This window comes from Halichoerus grypus, chromosome 6, assembly GCF_964656455.1.
Source record: "Halichoerus grypus chromosome 6, mHalGry1.hap1.1, whole genome shotgun sequence".
Classification (NCBI taxonomy): Eukaryota; Metazoa; Chordata; class Mammalia; order Carnivora; family Phocidae; genus Halichoerus; species Halichoerus grypus.
This window is the reverse complement of record NC_135717.1, coordinates 1,667,583-1,687,887: the sequence shown is the minus strand read 5'-3', so window position 1 is coordinate 1,687,887 and position 20,305 is coordinate 1,667,583. Positions and strand designations below refer to the sequence as shown.

Sequence of the window (20,305 nt, the reverse complement as noted above, 5' to 3'; positions counted from 1 at the left end):
CCCGGACTCGGGCAAGGCTGGAGTGGAACCCCACCTAGGACCATCCACCCTGGACCCTGCTCGTTCGCTCGCTGTCACCGGCAGATGCAGAGCCGGAGCGGAAGACGCAGTTCTGATGTGCGCACGGGACCCTGGCTGGTTCTATCTGCCCTCGAGGCCCCTCCTCCCTCGGTGACGCAGTTTGATGTATGGAGCACTTTATAAGAAAGGCTGTAGGGATCAGTTACTACTACGCCCAGTAAACTGGAATTGTTCACAAATGGCATACATTCCAAAGTTTTTATCAATAAACACGAACAACCATTAAACCTGTTTATGAAAGTTGGGTAAGTTGTGCGTTGTCTGCCTCCCCCCTTCCTGGTGGTCAGAGATGTGGACGAGAACACCCTGTCCCTTGGGGTCCCGTAGGGGACAGCCTCCGGTGCCTTAGACCAGGGTTTTAGCCCTGGGCCATGACTGTTCCTCAGTTTCCCCTTGGTGGAGGGGTGGGGAACAAGGAGGGTACAGCTGCTCGCCCCCGCTGGTCCCAACAAGAGCCCATGGCACCGCACAGGGCAGCACCCGGCCCTCCAGCTGTCCTCTCAGCGCTGCTCTGTCCCAGGGCGCGGTCACGGCCCAGCCGGCACCCCGCGAGGAATGTGGAAGAGGTAAAAGGTCTTTATTTTCACCTCCGCCCACCCCCCCACCCCAAGACCCCAGCTCTGCCTCGGGGCTCAGTGAGCGGGTGAAGTGGGTCCCATGGCCCGCAGGGGCCAGCGCACTTCTGCCTCGTCCACCTCGTCCACCTCGCGTAGCGTGTAGTCCAGGATGGTGTCGGGGTCCTGGAACTTGAAGTACCCGTGGAATTTCTTCTTCTGGAGCAGGAGGGGAAACCAGTAGCTGTCATCGGGCCACATGTCCGAGAAGGGGATCTGGTCCAGCTGGAACCACCGAGGGCGCATTTCTGTAGCAGGTGGAAAGAGCACCCAGGCTTAAACTGCCCGTCAGTGAGCAGTGAGCAGGCAGGTCCGTATGAGGCACCGGGCGTACTCGGCTGTGTCACTTTGCAGAAGAGGAACAAGGCTCGGAGCTAGGTGCCGGCGCGGGGCCTGCCTCCCGGGACCCGGACCTGGTCTCCCCTCGCCCGCTGGGGTGGGGAGGGACGGACTCCAGGACTCACCGTCGCTCTCCACGGGCGTCCCCCGGACACTGTCTGCGCGGAAGATGTGCACGTCCATCAGCTCAGGCTCGCCCACGAACTCAAACACGACGTGGCCCACCTTGTGAAGCGCATCCACGGTCAGACCGCTCTCCTCCTGCAGCTCCCTGCGGGCGGGCGGGCGGGTGACCCTACAGCAAGGCGCTGGGGACGCAGGAGCGCTTCCCCCCCTGGCGAGCTGGCGGGACTTTGCAGTCATCTGGGGACCTTTCAAATACTGATTCTGTCCAGAGGTTCTGGTTCAGGGTGCACAGGCCGACCCAGCTCAACAGCCCATGAGCCACGGGGCAGCCCAGGCCTGGCCGAGCTCAGCGGCTGGGGGGGTCACGGGTGGGCGGCGGAGCTGGGGACCTCCCACCCTGTCCGGTTCCTGCTCTTCCCACAGGACGGCAACAGCCACACGGGTGCTACTCTCCAGGCTGCAGGCTCCGGGGACCTGGGTCCCGAATCCCCTCTCCTCACACCTGTGCTGAGAACCATGGCCTCCCAAGGAGATGCCCCAGCCCTCCAGCCAGCTCCCCCGTGGCTGATCACGGGACAGGGGCTTCAGGCCTCCTCCCAGGGACCCCTTTCCCACCCGAGCACAAGTGTGATGGCGAAGCAGAACCAGGCCGCCCCCCCGGAACGTTCTGATGCTGGCGTCAGTTTCGAAGTAGCCCCCAAATCACACGTCTGCAGTAGACAATGTGGCCAGCACCCCTGGACGCCTCCCCAGAAGGAGCCCTTGTGACCATTTCCGTGTGATCTTTGGGCTGCCTCCCCCGTGCATCCCTTCACACGCCCGCGCGTCTCACGCCGGAGCAGAATAACCCCCCACCCCTCACGGAGCTCGGCCACTTTCCCAACTGGCGTGGGTCACCGACGGTAACAGCGGCCGGCTTGCAGTGGCGAGGCGCCCGTGAGGAGCAGCTTCACGCACCCCCGGACCGCGCTCGTCTGCCCGGCCAGCCGGCTCCTTCCCTCGTCCTTCATGCGGCCAACGCTCTCTGGAGGCTCTGTGCTCGGAACTCGGGGGGCTCCCCGGGCCACGGCAGCCGCGGAGCTCCGTCTGTTCCTTCCTGAGTCTCGCTGCCCTACTGCCCTACGTGTATTTTTGTTTCTCTAAGTGCTCTAATTACGCCTGACCATTTATAGTTGTATGTAAAGAATGGCTTTTTTTTTTTTTTAGCTTTGATCTCCAAGTTCTGTTAGGAACACAATGCATAATTGCTTCCTGTGCCTGGAATGAGAAGCCAGGGAAACCACTTTGCTCATTAAACACACACACACACGTTGGGTCTTAGCGGTCTGATCCCAGCAGATGCCTTCCTCCGCTCGGAACCCACCAGAGCTGCCGGGAAGGCCCGCAGCGGAGTCATGTGAGCTGGCTGCCGCGGCAGACCAGGCCTGAGTGGTTCTGAAAGCCGGAATTTATTCACTGACGTGGTTCATTAAAATTAGACTTGACCTAAAAACATGGATGTGTGTGTTCACTTGGGGGTGCAGATGGCCCCCCAGTTAAATGTCCTGGCACCCCGTGGGGCCTCCCCCAGCACTCCGGCAGCAGGCTGGTGGGGCTCGCTTTGAAAAACTTCACCTAGTGATTTCATGTTTTGACTAGTTTCGGTTAATCTTCCCCAAATACACAGCAGTGCACGAAATATCAATAATCTCACTTCCCAGGCTGGGATAATTAGTGGGGATGACAGTTTCAGTTTTGCTAAAGTGTCGGATTGTGTGTGTGATGCTCAGCTCCCCAGATGGCAGAGAACGGGATGAATCATGAATTAAACAAAATGACAGCAGCCGAGTGTCTGGGTGGGTGGTGGGGGGGGCCCCGCAGTCCTGGGGCTCTGTTCAGCCACTCAGCTCCTGAGGTTCTCTGAACACGGCGCTCTGCGGCCTTGCTGGAGGCATCAGGCACGCTGGCCAGAGAGATGGGACCGTCCACCTGCCTACAGCCCAAACCTGACTCTGACGAGCCCCAGCTCCCCAAGTGCCTGTAACCTACCCGCCCCCCGCCCCAAGAATGCCGCATCCTTGCTGCTCAGATGCTGTTCCCCCAGGGACGACCGCTCGCGTGTACGTGGTCACCCAAGCCTGCAGGTGGGGAGGGTACGTTAACTCAGCTCTAGACCGGCGGCCTGCTCTGGGATCTGTAAGGGCACAATGGGAGTGCGGTGGATAAAGCGTGTGCCAGGCTCCCTGCAGAGGCCACCCCGACTCACTTGCCTGCAAGAAGCCCAGGGCTGCTCTGGAGTCAGTCATCCTTCTGGCCTGTGGGGCCTGAGCCACATCTCAGCCTGTTCCTAAAGTGGATTAGAATGTGCCATCTGGCCTCTCCCTCTCACCCCACAGGGGCAGGGGCACAATACTCCTTTGTCGGAGGTTGTCCTGACTTCGGGCTCCATCCTAGACACCGGGCTGGTACCCCAGTGGCCCTGGGGAGAGGAGATGGGGGTCCCGGAGAGTGCTCCTCGGAGCCGACCCCAAGACTCGGAGCCCATCTGATGGTGTGGGGCTCTGGGGCTGAACTTCTGCCCTCAACCTCAAGGTAAGGCCTGTCCCGGCCTTCATGAAGAATGTCTGCAGCACGACGGCCTGGCCCTCTGCTTCTGAGCGTGGAAATCGTTACTGCCCCGTAGCCACAGCAGGATGTCCTCCAGCGGGAGCAGCTGCCTGCAGGGGCACGACATGCCCGTGTGGACGCCCAGGGGGGCAGCTGGGAGGAAGCGCCCTCCATGGCCTCTCTCGCTGGATGAGGCCTCCGGAGTGTGAAAGATCACGAGCCTCTGAGGATAATGAACACCTTTAGAATACGGCCGTGAGTCTGACAACAATAAAAGGTCGCTGATTTCACGAGGGCTCCGTGCTCTGCGGTGAGGTCAGGACAGCGGGACGAGTCATGGGCCATGGGACGACCCCACCGGCAGCCTCTGCGGTCAAGCGAGCGTCTGGAGAGCAGACCCCAGGGCCCAGCACAGCACCTGGCCGGCTGTGCCGAGCTTCTTCAGTTACCCACCCGGTCGCGGGACGCCACTGGGGACGTGGGACAGGAAACGGACGTCAGGCTCTGTGTCACATCTGCCCTGTGATCATGCCAGACGGGGCTGCAGGACAGTGGAAGACGCGGTCTCTTCAATAAATGATGCTGTGTCAGCCGGACATCTGGACGGATGAATCTCGACCCTCTGCCTTACATCTTACCCCAGACTCCATTCCAGATGGAGTGGCACTCTAACACTCCTGAACATTCCAGAAGAAAACTTAGGGCAATGTCTCCTTAAGCTTGGGTAGGCAAAGATTTCTTTAAAAGGGTGTAGAAACGCTGCATGTAAAGAAAAAGCCGTATGTGGAATCCCATTAAGATGAAACTTCTCATCGAAGTATCACTAAGAAGAGGCAGGCCACGGAGAGGATACTTGCAGGAGACTGGACGTGGCCGAGGAAAGACTGTGAGCCGGAGGGCATCTCGACAGAACGGCCCAACACAGAACAGCAAAGAGAAAGAAGATCGGAAAAAACTGAACAAAATATCAAGGGTGTGGGATGGCCAGCAAACGTGTGAGCAACAGGAATGCCGGCAGAAGAGAGAGAAGACATGACTGAGAATGTTCCCGAATTAGTGTCAAGGACGCCAAACCACAGGTCCCAGAAGCTCAGCAGACACCAAGCACGACAGATGCCAGATGCGTTACCTTCCAAGTGTAATAAATCAAAGATAAAAGATCCAGGGGCCCCTGGGTGTCTCAGTGGGTTGAGTGTCCGACTCTTGATTTTGGCTCAGGTCATGATCTCAGGGTCGCAGATTGAGCCCCGTGTTGGGCTCCTTGCTCAGCGGGGAGTCTGCTTGAGATTCACTCTCTCCCACTGGCCCTACTCACACGCTCTCTCTCCGATAAAATAAATAAAATCTTAAAAAAAAAAAGATCCTGAAAGGAGCCCAAAGAAGAAAGCACCTGCCCCACAGAGAAACAGGGTAGGAGTGACATCGGACTCCTCAGACACTGGGCGGGCAGGAAGAGGGAGGCGAGACAGCTGGGGTTCAGGGAAAAACAAAACAAAACACACTCACCTAGAATTCTGTACTCCCCTCCCCTTCAAAAGGGAAGGAGAAATAAAGGCTTTCTCAAAGACAAATTGAGGGACTCTATTACCAGCACACCTGCCTCATAACAAACGTGAAAACAAGTTCTTTAGAGAAAAGGGAAGTGATAGATCAGACCTGGCATCTGCACAGAGAATGCAGGAGCATGGAAGGAGTAAGTGAAGGCAAGATGAAACGGTTTTATTTTATTTTATTAAAAGATTTTATTTACTCATTTGAGAGAGAGAGAGAAAGAGAGCGAGCACAAGCAGGGGAAGGGGCAGAGGCAGAGGGAGAAGCAGGCTCCACTCCATGCTGAGCGCAGAGCCCGATGCGGGGCTCGATCCTGAGACCTGGAGATCATGACCTGAGCTGAAGGCCGACCAAGGCAGACACTTAACTGACTGAGCCACCCAGGCGCCCCAAGATGAAACAGTTTTAATTCTTAACTGATGTAACAGGTTAACAGTTTGTTCAAAGTAACAGTGATGATGTACCTGCTTACTTCTACCCTGTGTGTGCACACTCCTACATAACCTGAACAACAGCGAGGATACAGGGCTGCGGGCTGGAATCGGGATGGCTGCTGTTGCGAGGCAGGCAAGGCGCTCACGGGACGGGGCAGTGTTGTTTGAAAGCGCGCCTGGATTAGCTGCAAATGTGTATTGCAAATTCTGGGGCAAGTAGTCGAGCAGTTACAAAGGTAAGGATAGCTGACATGCTAAAAAAGGAGAGAAAGGGACTCATAGAAAGTGCTCAGTTAAAACCACAAAACCGAGAAAAGGAGAGGGTGACAATAAGAGGAACACCGAACAAGGGTGACAAATAGAATAGATATGAACCCAACTGTAGGAGTCTCCACCTGGAACATCAGTGGTCCACACGCTCCCGCGGAAGACAGATGGTCGGAGGGGATCAAAAAACTAGACCACCTGTCTACACGGAACCACGCTGGGTATAAAGATTACAAGCATGAAGTATAAAACGATAAAGATTAAAAAATACAGATGAAATGTAAATGGAGAAAGACACATGCCAACACTAATCAAAGGAAAGCAGGAGTATCTGTCTGAACTTCAGGCATCAGGAGTAAAGAAGGGTATTGCTGTGCTGGTAAAAGGGGCCACTTCTCCACGATACGATCCTCAACACGTATGTGCCTCAAAATAGAGTCAAACTGCAGGAGGCCAAAACTAACAACTGCAACGAGAAACACATGAATCCACATCCTAGCGGGAGACTTGAAGCAGAAAATCCGTAAGAACGTTAAAATGTATAAAGAAGTACAGATCCCGAAGAGTAAGACAGGCAACCCAATTTTTAAAAAATGGGTGAAAGACTTGGGCAGACACTTCACAAAGCCCAGACATCCAAGTGGCCTGCAGACACGGGCCGGCATGCCAGATCAACGGCCCCCGGGGCAAACCCAGCCTCCCCGAGGCCTCGGTCCCTCCAGAGCGGCTGAAATCAGCGATCAGAAAGTGCGTGTTGCTGAGGCTTGGAGGGAGCTCCCATGCCTCCCGTGGGCGCGTACGTGAGCTCGACCACGGGGCTCTGTATGCCCCCGCCCCGGGGAGCGGCCGCCAGGAGAGCAGACACGGCACCAGGGACCCGGGACCGCTGATGACAGGGCCGCTCACAGCTGCACACCGGGACAGGCAGGGGCCGTGGCAGCAGTGGGAGGCCGACCGAGAAGGATCCGAGTTCTGTCCTGGGGACAGGGAGCACGTGCTTCTCATCTCGACGACTCACGTCGCCTGCCCGATGCCAAGCCTGCTCTGCGGGAAGGCCACCACCGCGCTCGGTACTGAGGGTCTTACGTGTGTCTCCTTTAGGAAATGCGGAACCGAGAGAGGGCAGGAGGGACGGGCCCTAGGAAACCAGAGGCCTGCCAGTTTGCTTGCTTGTCGCCAGGAGGCAGAGGACAGAGGTGAAGCCGTCTGTACCCCACGCGGCCCACACCACACACCTCTGCACGGCCCTGCCCCTCAGCCTCGGCTTCTGCGGATGCTGCGTTCCACCTCCCACCTGCTTGGACCACATGTCACGTCCTTTGGGAGTTTTCCTTTTGCCCAGTTATCTGCCCTGGCTCTTTATTCTGGACGCCCCAGAGCACTGGCTGTCCCCTAGACCCGCTCTCTGCACCTGTCCCTGTGAACCTGGTAGCCAGACTAGATGGGAGCTCTGCAGGGCTAGGGCCGGGACCTGTTCCCGTGTCCTGACACTGAGCAGGACCCCAGAGATCAGGACCCAGCGAATGGGCTCAGGAGGACAAAGACATTCGGGTGGTTGGCAGAGCAGACCACCGGCACCCACTGCTTGTCCATATTCCACGCCCACCCCCGGGCCGGCTCACAGGGCCGGATGCCAGAGTCTCGGCAGACTGGGCTCTGCCCCAGCTGTGCCCTCCCCAAGCAGGACCGGTCACACGGCCTTGCACTTGCCAAAACCAATGACCCCACATGGTGGCGTCGCCGCAGCCCCGGTCCCGGGCCCACGAAGGGGAGGGGCACGCCACAGAGAGCACCACGGCTTTTCAGACAGGGCTGCGGCCCAGCCGTGCGCCACGAAGCCAGCTTAGTGACCCACGATTCAAGGATAACGGGGTGGGAAACGTGCTTGTGGCCTGCCGTCCGTGACAGCACCGCGGCCTCAGAGACCAGACATTTCCTACGTGGTGGTCGTGTTTAAAAAACCCCGAACTCGAGAACCACCGGCCTGTAGTGCCTGCAGCCTTCTTCCCTTCCAGAAGCCTCACTGCTATGCGTGTGGGGCTCTGTTCTCTGCCCCAGGGAAAGCGGCCTTAATCAAGGTTGCCAACGTTCTTCAGAACAACATCAACAGTGCTGAAGGTTTGTGTAGTGCTTTGTGCGTTTACACACAGTCTCGTTGTACCCGCACATGCCTATGAGGAGAAAGAAGGGCAAAGGGCTTGAAATCGGAGCTGTGTGATCGCAGACAAGCCACTCGACCTCTCTGGGCTTCGCTTCCTGCCCTGGGGAAGTGCTGAGGATTAACGGAGCGTGTGTGTGCTCCAAAAGGCTGAGACAAACGCTCGTTGTCGGCTCCCCCGAACAGACGGAGACGTCCAGTGACGGACCACCCCTTGGCTAGAAGAAGCCGCAAGCACAGCCTTGAGCCGCTCCTGAGTCCCCAGCGACAGCTGGCGCGGACCCCACTCACCGCCCTGCCACGCCTTTCGCCAGAGGCAGGAGCGGTTACTGTTATTCCCATTCTGCAGATGAAGGAACTGAGGCCCAAGGGCTCCATAAGGAGCTCCAGACTATCCCCTCGGGAGCTGGTTGTGTGGGCAGGCCCACCCCAACCTCACCTCTTGGCCCCGTCCTCGATGGTCTCTCCGTCTTGAACTTTGCCCCCGAAGCCATTCCAGCGGCCGGCCCCAAAGCCTCGCTTCTTCATGCCCAGGAGCACCCGCTGAGGCTGCAGCACTAGCACCAGGGTGTAGAGCCTGGAGGCGCCCATGGTCCTCCGGGGACCCCTGAGGAAGGCAAGAGGGCGGGCTCAGCCCAACCTGGGTGCAGACGGGGGGCGGTGGAGGCCAGGGGCCAGGTGGCATGGGAACGTGCCGTGGAAGGCAGGGAGGGGAAGGCTGGTATGTCATCTCCCAGCCCTGCCACACGTGGCTGGCCTCAGGGACAAGGGAGCTTCTGGGCTAGAGAGGGGCTTGGCTCTGCGAACTCAGTGGCAGCAGTGCCCAGGCCGTTGGCAGGGGGATGGCCATGTCAGTGCTTGCCCCGCCTCAGCACAGAGGCAAGAGGGCAGTCCAGCCGTGTGCACCAGCAGAACCACGCGGGTTAGCGCCTGGTCCTCGGGTCAGGCTTTAGGCCGTGGCCTCTTCACCAGTGGGCTCTTCTTCTGGCCTACGGGGATCTGCCTTCTGCACCTCAGCGGTGGCAGGCTACGGAGTCCCGAGCAGTGCGGAGCTCCTGACAGCGGAGAGCCCGCTCAGCAGGGCTGGCTGGTCCTCCCTCCCGCGACAGCTCATCTGCTCACAGCCGCTGCTGCCCTGGGGGCCACAAGGGTCCCCCTCCTGCTCGAATGGGCGAGCACTGTCCAGAGGAAAACTCCCAGGCTGAAGTCTGGGTGCTTGCTGGAGACGTGGGGGAGGGCCAGGAGCAGGGCCCCTGTCCACCCAGCCCTAGCGCGGCCTGGGGCCCACTGAACACAAGTCTCCCACGCTGGGGACCACGCTGGATGAGAAGCAGGCGCAGGGATCTCTGGGAAGTTCCCGTGCCTGAGACAAGGCACCTTCAGGCGGGCCCTGGCGTTGGGGGTGGGTCTCCGTGCCTGAGGCTGGATGCCTGTGTACGTGGTCCTGAGGCTGACGGGGTCCCGCGCAGAGCCCTGGCTTCCCAGTGAACTGTGCTGGTGACGGGGAGGATACCGGGGGCGTCGGCTATCACTTAGGAAGCACTCACTGTATGCTTCTCAAGAAGTATTCTGTTTAACAGACCCAACAACTCCGAGAGCTAAGACTCGCTTGCCCCGTTTTCAGAGGAAAAGGCGGACGCTGAGAGGCGGAGTTGGACCCAAGGTCAAAGGGCAGACTCAGTGCCCCAACCTGGGTCTAGGGGCTGTTGAGGTTCAGCGGGCGCACAGACGCTGGAGCAAGCGGCCTGGGTCCTCAGAGAGCCCCCCTGGTGTCAGGGCCGGGGGCTGCCTCCGACTGGGCTGCCCTGCTAGCCGTGGGGCCGAGTCCAGTCACCTGCACACTGAGGCCCCTTATCAGGGCTTTAAGAGACAATATCCGCCCTTCGCAGAGCCCCAGGCCGGTCCTACACAGCGCGGGGGGCTCGGGACCTCAGGTCCCCAGGCCGGGAGACCCTGCCAGTCCGGGATCCATCTCCTCCGGCCTCTGCTCACCTGGCACCCCCCTGCCCCTCTCCCCTCCCCTTGCCCTCTTCAGAGGCCCCCGAGCCCTGCACTCTCTACCCGGTGCCTGGCCCCCTCCCCGGTCCCCCATCACCCGGCCCCGCCCCTTCCCCTCTCTCCGGTCCCCCTCCCTCCTCTCCTCCTCCCTCCCCCCGGGTCCGCCGAGCCCCCCTCCTCCCTCCCCGGTCCCCCATCCCCAGGCGCGGGCCCCGCCCCTTCCCCTCTTCCCTGCTCACCTGACCCGCGCTCCGCTCCCCGGCTCCCCCGTGCCGGGTCCCCGAGCCCGCGCTTTCTGAACCCGGGCACGGCTTCCGGGGGCGTGGTCTCAGGCCGGAAGCGAGGCCGGCACTTCCGGCGCGGGCGGCCGGAGCGGATCTGCACCCATGGCTCGGTGAGTGGGGTTGTGAGCAGGCCGGTGGTCGCGGTTGTGCGCGCAGTCGGCATTTACGGAGCGCCTGCTGCAAGCGAGCGGGAGGAGGAGGGGCTGCGGTGCGTCCAGGTTCCCTCGGCGGAAAAAGGGGCGCGGACGCGGGCGTCCCGGGCGAAGTGCCTAGGAGAGGACTTCCAACACGGAGCCAGGTGGAGGCGGGGAAGAGTGGGGACAGGTGAGAGGGGGCTGCAGGTGGAGGCAGGGGAAGAGTGGGGACAGGTGAGAGGGGGCTGCAGGTGGAGGCAGGGGAAGAGTGGGGACAGGTGAGAGGGGGCTGCAGGTGGAGGCAGGGGAAGAGTGGGGACAGGTGAGAGGGCGCTGCAGGTGGAGGGCGGGGAAGAGTGGGGACAGGTGAGGGGCGCTGCAGGTGGAGGGCGGGGAAGAGTGGGGACAGGTGAGGGGCGCTGCAGGTGGAGGGCGGGGAAGAGTGGGGACAGGTGAGGGGGCGCTGCAGGTGGAGGCAGGGGAAGAGTGGGGACAGGTGAGAGGGGGCTGCAGGTGGAGGCAGGGGAAGAGTGGGGACAGGTGAGAGGGCGCTGCAGGTGGAGGGCGGGGAAGAGTGGGGACAGGTGGGGGGCTGCAGGTGGAGGCAGGGGAAGAGTGGGGACAGGTGAGGGGCGCTGCAGGTGGAGGGCGGGGAAGAGTGGGGACAGGTGAGGGGCGCTGCAGGTGGAGGGCGGGGAAGAGTGGGGACAGGTGAGAGGGCGCTGCAGGTGGAGGGCGGGGAAGAGTGGGGACAGGTGAGAGGGCGCTGCAGGTGGAGGGCGGGGAAGAGTGGGGACAGGTGAGGGGGCGCTGCAGGTGGAGGGCGGGGGAAGAGTGGGGACAGGTGAGGGGGCGCTGCAGGTGGAGGCAGGGGAAGAGTGGGGACAGGTGAGGGGGCGCTGCAGGTGGAGGGCGGGGAAAGAGTGGGGACAGGTGAGAGGGCGCTGCAGGTGGAGGCAGGGGAAGAGTGGGGACCGGTGAGGGGGCGCTGCAGGTGGAGGCAGGGGAAGAGTGGGGACCGGTGAGGGGGCGCTGCAGGTGGAGGCAGGGGAAGAGTGGGGACAGGTGAGAGGGCGCTGCAGGTGGAGGGCGGGGAAGAGTGGGGACAGGTGGGGCGCTGCAGGTGGAGGGCGGGGAAGAGTGGGGACAGGTGAGGGGGCGATGCAGGTGGAGGGCGGGGAAGAGTGGGGACAGGTGAGGGGGCGCTGCAGGTGGAGGGCGGGGGAAGAGTGGGGACAGGTGAGGGGGCGCTGCACGTGGAGGGCGGGGAAAGAGTGGGGACATGTGAGGGGGTGCTGCAGGTGGAGGGCGGGGAAAGAGTGGGGACAGGTGAGGGGGCGCTGCAGGTGGAGGGCGGGGGAAGAGTGGGGACAGGTGAGGGGCGCTGCAGGTGGAGGCAGGGGAAGAGTGGGGACAGGTGAGAGGGCGCTGCAGGTGGAGGCAGGGGAAGAGTGGGGACAGGTGAGGGGGCGCTGCAGGTGTAGGCAGGGGAAGAGTGGGGACAGGTGAGAGGGCGCTGCAGGTGGAGGGCGGGGAAGAGTGGGGACAGGTGGGGCGCTGCAGGTGTAGGCAGGGGAAGAGTGGGGACAGGTGAGAGGGCGCTGCAGGTGGAGGGCGGGGAAGAGTGGGGACAGGTGAGGGGGCGCTGCAGGTGGAGGGCGGGGGAAGTGTGGGGACAGGTGAGAGGGCACTGCAGGTGGAGGCAGGGGAAGAGTGGGGACAGGTGAGGGGGCGCTGCAGGTGGAGGGCGGGGAAGAGTGGGGACAGGTGAGGGGGCGCTGCAGGTGGAGGGCGGGGGAAGAGTGGGGACAGGTGGGGCGCTGCAGGTGGAGGCAGGGGAAGAGTGGGGACAGGTGAGGGGGCGCTGCAGGTGGAGGGCGGGGAAGAGTGGGGACAGGTGAGGGGGCGCTGCAGGTGGAGGGCGGGGGAAGAGTGGGGACAGGTGAGGGGCGCTGCAGGTGGAGGGCGGGGAAGAGTGGGGACAGGTGAGGGGGCGCTGCAGGTGGAGGCAGGGGAAGAGTGGGGACAGGTGAGGGGGCGCTGCAGGTGGAGGCAGGGGAAGAGTGGGGACAGGTGAGGGGGCGCTGCAGGTGGAGGCAGGGGAAGAGTGGGGACAGGTGAGGGGGCGCTGCACGTGGAGGGCGGGGAAAGAGTGGGGACAGGTGAGGGGGTGCTGCAGGTGGAGGGCGGGGAAAGAGTGGGGACAGGTGAGGGGGCGCTGCAGGTGGAGGGCGGGGGAAGAGTGGGGACAGGTGAGGGGCGCTGCAGGTGGAGGCAGGGGAAGAGTGGGGACAGGTGAGAGGGCGCTGCAGGTGTAGGCAGGGGAAGAGTGGGGACAGGTGAGGGGGCGCTGCAGGTGTAGGCAGGGGAAGAGTGGGGACAGGTGAGAGGGCGCTGCAGGTGGAGGGCGGGGAAGAGTGGGGACAGGTGGGGCGCTGCAGGTGTAGGCAGGGGAAGAGTGGGGACAGGTGAGAGGGCGCTGCAGGTGGAGGGCGGGGAAGAGTGGGGACAGGTGAGGGGGCGCTGCAGGTGGAGGGCGGGGGAAGTGTGGGGACAGGTGAGAGGGCACTGCAGGTGGAGGCAGGGGAAGAGTGGGGACAGGTGAGGGGGCGCTGCAGGTGGAGGGCGGGGAAGAGTGGGGACAGGTGAGGGGGCGCTGCAGGTGGAGGGCGGGGGAAGAGTGGGGACAGGTGGGGCGCTGCAGGTGGAGGCAGGGGAAGAGTGGGGACAGGTGAGGGGGCGCTGCAGGTGGAGGGCGGGGAAGAGTGGGGACAGGTGAGGGGGCGCTGCAGGTGGAGGGCGGGGGAAGAGTGGGGACAGGTGAGGGGCGCTGCAGGTGGAGGGCGGGGAAGAGTGGGGACAGGTGAGGGGGCGCTGCAGGTGGAGGCAGGGGAAGAGTGGGGACAGGTGAGGGGCGCTGCAGGTGGAGGCAGGGGAAGAGTGGGGACAGGTGAGGGGCGCTGCAGGTGGAGGCAGGGGAAGAGTGGGGACAGGTGAGGGGGCGCTGCAGGTGGAGGCAGGGGAAGAGTGGGGACAGGTGAGGGGCGCTGCAGGTGGAGGCAGGGGAAGAGTGGGGACAGGTGAGGGGGCGCTGCAGGTGGAGGCAGGGGAAGAGTGGGGACAGGTGAGAGGGCGCTGCAGGTGGAGGCAGGGGAAGAGTGGGGACAGGTGAGAGGGCGCTGCAGGTGGAGGCAGGGGAAGAGTGGGGACAGGTGAGGGGGCGCTGCAGGTGGAGGGCGGGGGAAGAGTGGGGACAGGTGAGGGGCGCTGCAGGTGGAGGCAGGGGAAGAGTGGGGACAGGTGAGGGGGCGCTGCAGGTGGAGGCAGGGGAAGAGTGGGGACAGGTGAGGGGCGCTGCAGGTGGAGGCAGGGGAAGAGTGGGGACAGGTGAGGGGGCGCTGCAGGTGGAGGCAGGGGAAGAGTGGGGACAGGTGAGAGGGCGCTGCAGGTGGAGGCAGGGGAAGAGTGGGGACAGGTGAGAGGGCGCTGCAGGTGGAGGCAGGGGAAGAGTGGGGACAGGTGAGGGGGCGCTGCAGGTGGAGGGCGGGGGAAGAGTGGGGACAGGTGAGGGGCGCTGCAGGTGGAGGCAGGGGAAGAGTGGGGACAGGTGAGGGGGCGCTGCAGGTGGAGGCAGGGGAAGAGTGGGGACAGGTGAGGGGCGCTGCAGGTGGAGGGTGGGGAAGAGTGGGGACAGGTGAGGGGCGCTGCAGGTGGAGGGCGGGGAAGAGTGGGGACAGGTGAGAGGGCGCTGCAGGTGGAGGCAGGGGAAGAGTGGGGACAGGTGAGGGGCGCTGCAGGTGGAGGGTGGGGAAGAGTGGGGACAGGTGAGAGGGCGCTGCAGGTGGAGGCAGGGGAGGAGTGGGGACAGGTGAGGGGCGCTGCAGGTGGAGGGTGGGGAAGAGTGGGGACAGGTGAGGGGGCGCTGCAGGTGGAGGCAGGGGAAGAGTGGGGACAGGTGAGGGGGCGCTGCAGGTGGAGGCAGGGGAAGAGTGGGGACAGGTGAGGGGCGCTGCAGGTGGAGGGCGGGGGAAGAGTGGGGACAGGTGAGGGGCGCTGCAGGTGGAGGCAGGGGAAGAGTGGGGACAGGTGAGGGGGCGCTGCAGGTGGAGGCAGGGGAAGAGTGGGGACAGGTGAGAGGGCGCTGCAGGTGGAGGCAGGGGAAGAGTGGGGACAGGTGAGGGGCGCTGCAGGTGGAGGGTGGGGAAGAGTGGGGACAGGTGAGAGGGCGCTGCAGGTGGAGGCAGGGGAGGAGTGGGGACAGGTGAGGGGCGCTGCAGGTGGAGGGTGGGGAAGAGTGGGGACAGGTGAGGGGGCGCTGCAGGTGGAGGCAGGGGAAGAGTGGGGACAGGTGAGGGGGCGCTGCAGGTGGAGGCAGGGGAAGAGTGGGGACAGGTGAGGGGCGCTGCAGGTGGAGGGCGGGGAAGAGTGGGGACAGGTGAGGGGGCGCTGCAGGTGGAGGCAGGGGAAGAGTGGGGACAGGTGAGGGGCGCTGCAGGTGGAGGCAGGGGAAGAGTGGGGACAGGTGAGGGGCGCTGCAGGTGGAGGCAGGGGAAGAGTGGGGACAGGTGGGGGGCTGCAGGTGGAGGCAGGGGAAGAGTGGGGACAGGTGAGGGGCGCTGCAGGCGGAGGCAGGGGAAGAGTGGGGACAGGTGAGGGGCGCTGCAGGCGGAGGCAGGGGAGGAGTGGGGACAGGTGAGGGGCGCTGCAGGCGGAGGGGAAGCTTGCGAAGGGCACAGCAGGTCTGGAGGCTGTAGCACAGGGCTTCCACGAGTGGCCATGTGGCTGAATCCCAGACGTGGGTAGGCGCTGGAGGTCAGCTGCGCAAATCTGCAGGTCTCAGTGTGTGACTCTGCTCTGCCGCCCCCCCCAACCGTGGGAGTTGGTCTGATGCCCAGGAGAGCTCTGTGCTCCTTCCAGGAGGCCCCTCCGGCTCTTTGAAGGCAGCGAATACAGTTGCTGTGTCCACATCTTGTCAACATGGTTTTGTTGTTGAAGGCGCTTTGGCCTGGAGCCATTGGGATGATGGTAGGTTCTTTCCATCAGAGAAATGGATGCAGAACTTAGTTTGTAGGGTTGTGCTGAGAGTTCGTGAAGGGACATAGGGGGAGCTCCTTGCAGTCAATAAACTGTTAAGAACTTGACTTTGCCAAAGAGACTTGGGAATTGTCCTTCAGCTGCTCACACAGGTCGAGTTCAGTTGTATGCGGCAGTGACTGGTAAGGCCCCGTGTTGGCCCCCACAGACATGGAGCTGAGTAGGGCGAGGGTCTGTCCCTGGGGGGTTCCCTTGCAGTCCCGCAGAGCCCAAGGAAAAGTTGTCCCGGGGGAGCAGGAGTGTTACCTTTGTTAATGTTAACGGTACTCTTAACCAGTGCTGGAAGAAGGTGGGTTGACACAAGCAAAGTGACTCTCAGTGACGTTTGAGTCTTCCTTCCGAAGAAGACTTCCGCGAGCGAAAGACGCTTCTTTGCTACAAGGCGACGCCTGCTGTGCTCGCTCGCCTGGGCGCGGGGAGCAAGCCCCCAGGCCAGGCGGCCGGAACAACACAAAGTGCCCACTCAGCGCTGGGGGCTGCAGCCCCAGCTCCCGGTGTCGTCAGGGCTGGTTTCTCCCGAGGCCCCTCTCCTTGGCCTGTACATGGCTGCCGTCTCCCTGTGGCCCCACCCCTGGTCCTTCCTCTGTGCGCGTCTGGCCGGTGTTTGATGAAGACACCAGTCATATTGGATTCAGAGCCACCCATCTGGCCTCATTTAACTGAACCACCTTTTTAAAGACCAGTTCTATTTTGAGGTACCTGGGGTTAGGACCTTCACAGACGAATTTGGGGAGGGACTCAGTTCACCCCATTCCGCCTTCCTTCTGGCTGGGTAGCCAAGTCTCCTCCCCTCTCGGGCCTCCGGGCACCGTCTCTAAAAACACGTGGGTTGAGCCGGGGAGCCTGCCTATCTGTGTGATGCCAGCCTGTTTGCTCCCCTTTTCTCCAGCAGGTCCTTGAAGCTGATAGGCGCGTCCCTTCAGTGTCAAAGGTTTCACACCGCTGGGAGTCACTCCAAGGGTCGGACCGGTGCGGAGCGCCTGTGGCTGATGCGCCATGTGAAGGACCCCTTTGTGAAGGCCGCGAAGGTGGACAGTTACCGGTGCCGAAGTGCCTTCAAGCTCCTGCAGATGGACGAGAGGCACCGGATCCTGCGGCCCGGCCTCCGGGTGCTAGACTGTGGGGCGGCCCCCGGGGCATGGAGCCAGGTGGCTGTGCAGAGGGTCAACGCTGCGGGCACAGGTAGGGCCTCTGACCACCCTGGGCCTGGAGGCGCAAGCCAGCTGCCCTCCACCGGAGGATTCGGGGTGGCCAAGCCACTTGGTGGCTTGTTTGGTAGTAAGAGGGGTGAAAGTGGGACACTGATGTTTTCAAAATGACGGACACGGTAGAAAGCTGTAGTGAAGATTTAAAGCACCTCAAGTCACACCGCGTCTGGGCGTCCGTCAGCGCGTCGGCGTGCCCCCTTCCAGAATTCGCTTTTGCATGCATAACTACATATGTGTATTTCCTTTTTCAAAAACGCTAGTATTCCACATCCATGTTCTTCTTGCTGATTTGGAGCCTTAATGGAGCTGTTTTTCTCCACGTACTGATACATTGACATCTTCCCGCGACAGCACAGCTGCATCAGCCACAGGGGTTTCCAGGTCCTGGTCCTTGAAGCCCTGGGTGTCCCCGAGGTCCCGCTAGGGCTGGTCCAGGAGCACCCGTGGCTGGGGCTCTGGGTTCTCTCCTCTGGCTCAGCCTGAGGGACTCAGCTTTTGCGGTCTTGTATTTTAGGATTTCGTCAAAGATTTTCTATATGAAAACGCTTCCCCTGATTAATCAACAGGGAAGCCCGTACCCTCAATTTAGAAAACCATGTTGTCCTTTTGAATGCTTGTGCAGAACTCCAGAGGACAGCTGTGCTGTTCGGCCAGCCTCCCCTCCCAGGTGGTCTGCTAGTGTGCACCCCGCGGTGCTGAGCATCCCTCCCCCTTTCTTTCCTACCCTAAAGTCGGAGGGTACCACAGTCCCTGGCATTACATGAAATGTGCCGATTCACAAGAACCTTTCTCCGACACACAGAATGAGGGCTCTGTGCCTGTTGTCCTAATGAAAAATGAGGTTCAGAGGAATTTGCTGATCTGCTGAGAGAGAGGCTGGGAGCGCTGCTCCCTGGGTTCACGGCTAAGACCCAGCCTCGTTACTGTGGGCGGGACGCCTCCAGCGGCTCTAGAACAGGGGGAAAAACAATATTTGTAGCTCGGTAAACACCGCCTAAGTGAAGGCATTTGTGTCAGAGACTCCAGGTCCTTTTCCTGCCCCTGAGCCTATCCATAGACCTAACAAGTGCTTCCTGTCCCCGTAATTGCTCTTCAGGAGAAGGAGGAAAATGGCCAAGTTTAACCTGTAGGAAGAACGTGGCAGAGGCAAAGAGTGTGGATAAAATGATTGGGTTTCTTTTCCTCCCAGAAGTTGGAAAAGGCACCCAAAGCCATTTGCCTCTAGTGGACCCTCCCCAAGGTTAGAACACATGGGATATCAAAGGAAAGAAAGTCAGGTGCGTAAAATGAGATGTGGGATGTCCTCCTTTCCAGGAGTGAAAATGGTATTTTCTCCTTTGAAAAATGTACTCTGCAAAATACCTGACTTCTAGTCTTTAGCTAGGAGTAAAATGCACGTTACCCCACCATGGAACAGCCTCTCTGCTAAGCAGAGGGAACCAGCAAATCTATGCACCCTGAACTAGTCCCCCCGCGGGTACCTGCAGAGCAGGGGCCCTCCCCGGACGGGGGACACCAGGGCCTGCTCGGGGCTGGTGAAACAGTGGCCTCTTTACTGCGCTGTGGGTGCCTCTCAAACCGGGGTGAGGGGTCACGTTCTGTACCTTGTCTTCCACCTGTCCCTATCCCCCATTTCTTGGCTCGTTTCTAGTAGTTTCTGCATTGAAAGAAATTGGATTAAGCTGCAGAATGGACATGTTGATTTAATGCAGAGGTACTTTATGTATTAGTGTGTCCTTTTCTGTTCTAGTTTGTCAGAAAGGCTGCTCAGAGATAAGACCCCTCACAGAGAGCAGGCCCCGGGAAGTGACATGACGTCAGAGTTGGAGTCCTGTGCTCTGGGACAGGCGCTCTTCTCTGGGCCCCAGATTCCTCACATGCAGAGTGAGGCCAGCTTCTGTAGACGGATAGAGCAGGGGAAGGGCCTTGTGTCCACATCTTTCATGTTTGCTCCTATCCTTTGTCCTGACTTTTTATTTCTGTTTTTCTACTTGTATTTCTGTTTTTCTATTCGTATTTCTGAGGGACGGTTCAGAGTGTAAATAATGGACTCACCCTGTCTTCTTTAGATCCCGGTGCTCCTGTTGGCTTTGTGCTTGGGGTAGATCTTCTTCACATATTCCCCCTGGAGGGAGCAACTTTTCTGTGCCCGGCTGATGTGACTGACCCGAGAATCCTCCAGAGAATCCGAGAACTGCTTCCTGGAGGGAGAGCAGATGTGATTCTGAGTGACATGGCACCCAACGCCACAGGGATCCGGAGCCTGGATCACGACAGGCTCATTGGCTTGTGCTCATCCCTTCTGGACCTGGCTTCAGATGTCCTGCACCCTGGCGGAACATTCCTCTGCAAAACGTGGGCTGGAAGTCAAAGCCTGGCGTTACAGAAGCGACTGACAGAGCGGTTCCAGAGCACCAGGACGGTGAAACCCGGAGCCAGCAGGAAGGAGTCGTCAGAGGTGTACCTCTTGGCCACACAGTACCAAAGAGGGAAGGAGTTTGTGGAGGACTGAGGGTTTTTCCTGTGGTTTCTGAGCCTTGTTCACTGCAAGTGTCATCTGAGCTCTTGCTGGGAGTGTGGCTGGGGGGCGGGGGGCGGGGTCCAGGGTTTGATCCGGGATGCAGCAGGCAGGACAAGTGGGGGGCCTTTGTTTTAAGCCAAAAAGGTGCAACAAAACGGTATTTGCTGGCCGGGATGTATGATCAGAAACAGTCTCTAGAATGGGATTTGTGAGGCGGAGTGGAAAGGATGAAAAGACAGTGGGAAGGAGCCGGGGGCGCACATGGGCCTTGGTGTAACCTTGATGTAACTGTCATGTCACAGTGTTCCCGTGTAACAGAGAGAGTCTCCACCCTTGCTGCCCTGACCGACCGACCGCAACACCCAGGCTTCTCCTTGTCATTTTGCTTATACGGTGTAGCATGTGAAAACCTGAACTTTCAACCTGGGGATTAATTTCCATCTCTCTGGTGGATGATGTGTTAATCCCTTCCTCAAGTAGCGGGAGTTCCCCGCAATTAGGGAAGACATTTGGTATGAATTATGCAGGGGGCTGGCATGCTTTGTTTTATTGCTGAAACCCCGGGGGCCCCCAAGACTGGCAGTGGCCAGAGCAAGCATCCACGTGGTGTGTGCATCTACTTCCTTGTGCTCTCTTCCAGGAACTCGATGCAGCTTTACAGAACGACATAGACTGTACGATTTTTAAGGGATTTCCATGCTTTTCAGTTTGTTTTCCATGCTTTTAAGTTTGTTTTTATAAAAATTGGTTTCTTCAAAGCCATTTCCTGGAGGTGTCCTCATCCCTCAAGAAAAGTGTATTGACCCTATTGCTGATTAAATCCCAAGGATAGGGCTGGGGGAGAGCCTAGGTAGATACCCATAATCTCCACCAGGGCCTGAGGGCTCAGTCCAGCACTCTGAAGTGGGCT

The 20,305-nt window shown here is 60.6% G+C and overlaps 2 protein-coding genes across 6 annotated transcripts; one reads left to right on the top strand and one right to left on the bottom strand.

Annotated features, from left to right (window-relative positions):
• Window positions 1-265: 265 nt before the first annotated feature.
• NUDT1 (nudix hydrolase 1) lies at window positions 266-10,485 on the bottom strand. Its single transcript, XM_036106308.2, has 4 exons — window positions 10,394-10,485; window positions 8,596-8,763; window positions 1,160-1,305; window positions 266-943 (listed from the first exon to the last, which is right to left on the bottom strand). The coding sequence occupies exons 2-4, from the start codon at window positions 8,745-8,747 to the stop codon at window positions 714-716; spliced, it is 528 nt and encodes a 175-aa protein (XP_035962201.1). The 5' UTR covers window positions 8,748-8,763; window positions 10,394-10,485; the 3' UTR covers window positions 266-713.
• Window positions 10,432-20,157, top strand: MRM2 (mitochondrial rRNA methyltransferase 2). 5 transcript variants are annotated; one of them, XM_078074236.1, is made up of 3 exons: window positions 10,432-10,548; window positions 16,556-16,848; window positions 18,944-20,157. In XM_078074236.1, the coding sequence occupies exons 1-3, from the start codon at window positions 10,541-10,543 to the stop codon at window positions 19,384-19,386; spliced, it is 744 nt and encodes a 247-aa protein (XP_077930362.1). In that variant the 5' UTR covers window positions 10,432-10,540; the 3' UTR covers window positions 19,387-20,157. The 5 variants fall into 5 exon arrangements, with proteins under 5 accessions (XP_077930362.1, XP_077930363.1, XP_077930364.1 ...); XM_078074237.1 differs by having other exon boundaries at window positions 10,486-10,548; window positions 16,559-16,848; XM_078074238.1 differs by lacking the exon at window positions 10,432-10,548 and adding an exon at window positions 15,307-15,597.
• The last annotated feature ends 148 nt before the right edge of the window (window positions 20,158-20,305 follow it).

Coding starts and splice junctions, on each gene's coding strand:
- NUDT1 (XM_036106308.2), bottom strand. CDS start 8,747: ATGGGCGCCTCCAGGCTCTACACCCTGGTGCTAGTGCTGCAGCCTCAG. Junction 1,306..8,595: donor ATCGAGGACGGGGCCAAGAG/GTGAGGTTGGGG, acceptor GCCCGCCCGCAG/GGAGCTGCAGGAGGAGAGCG. Junction 944..1,159: donor GACGCCCGTGGAGAGCGACG/GTGAGTCCTGGA, acceptor CACCTGCTACAG/AAATGCGCCCTCGGTGGTTC.
- MRM2 (XM_078074236.1), top strand. Junction 16,849..18,943: donor GGTCAACGCTGCGGGCACAG/GTAGGGCCTCTG, acceptor TGTCTTCTTTAG/ATCCCGGTGCTCCTGTTGGC.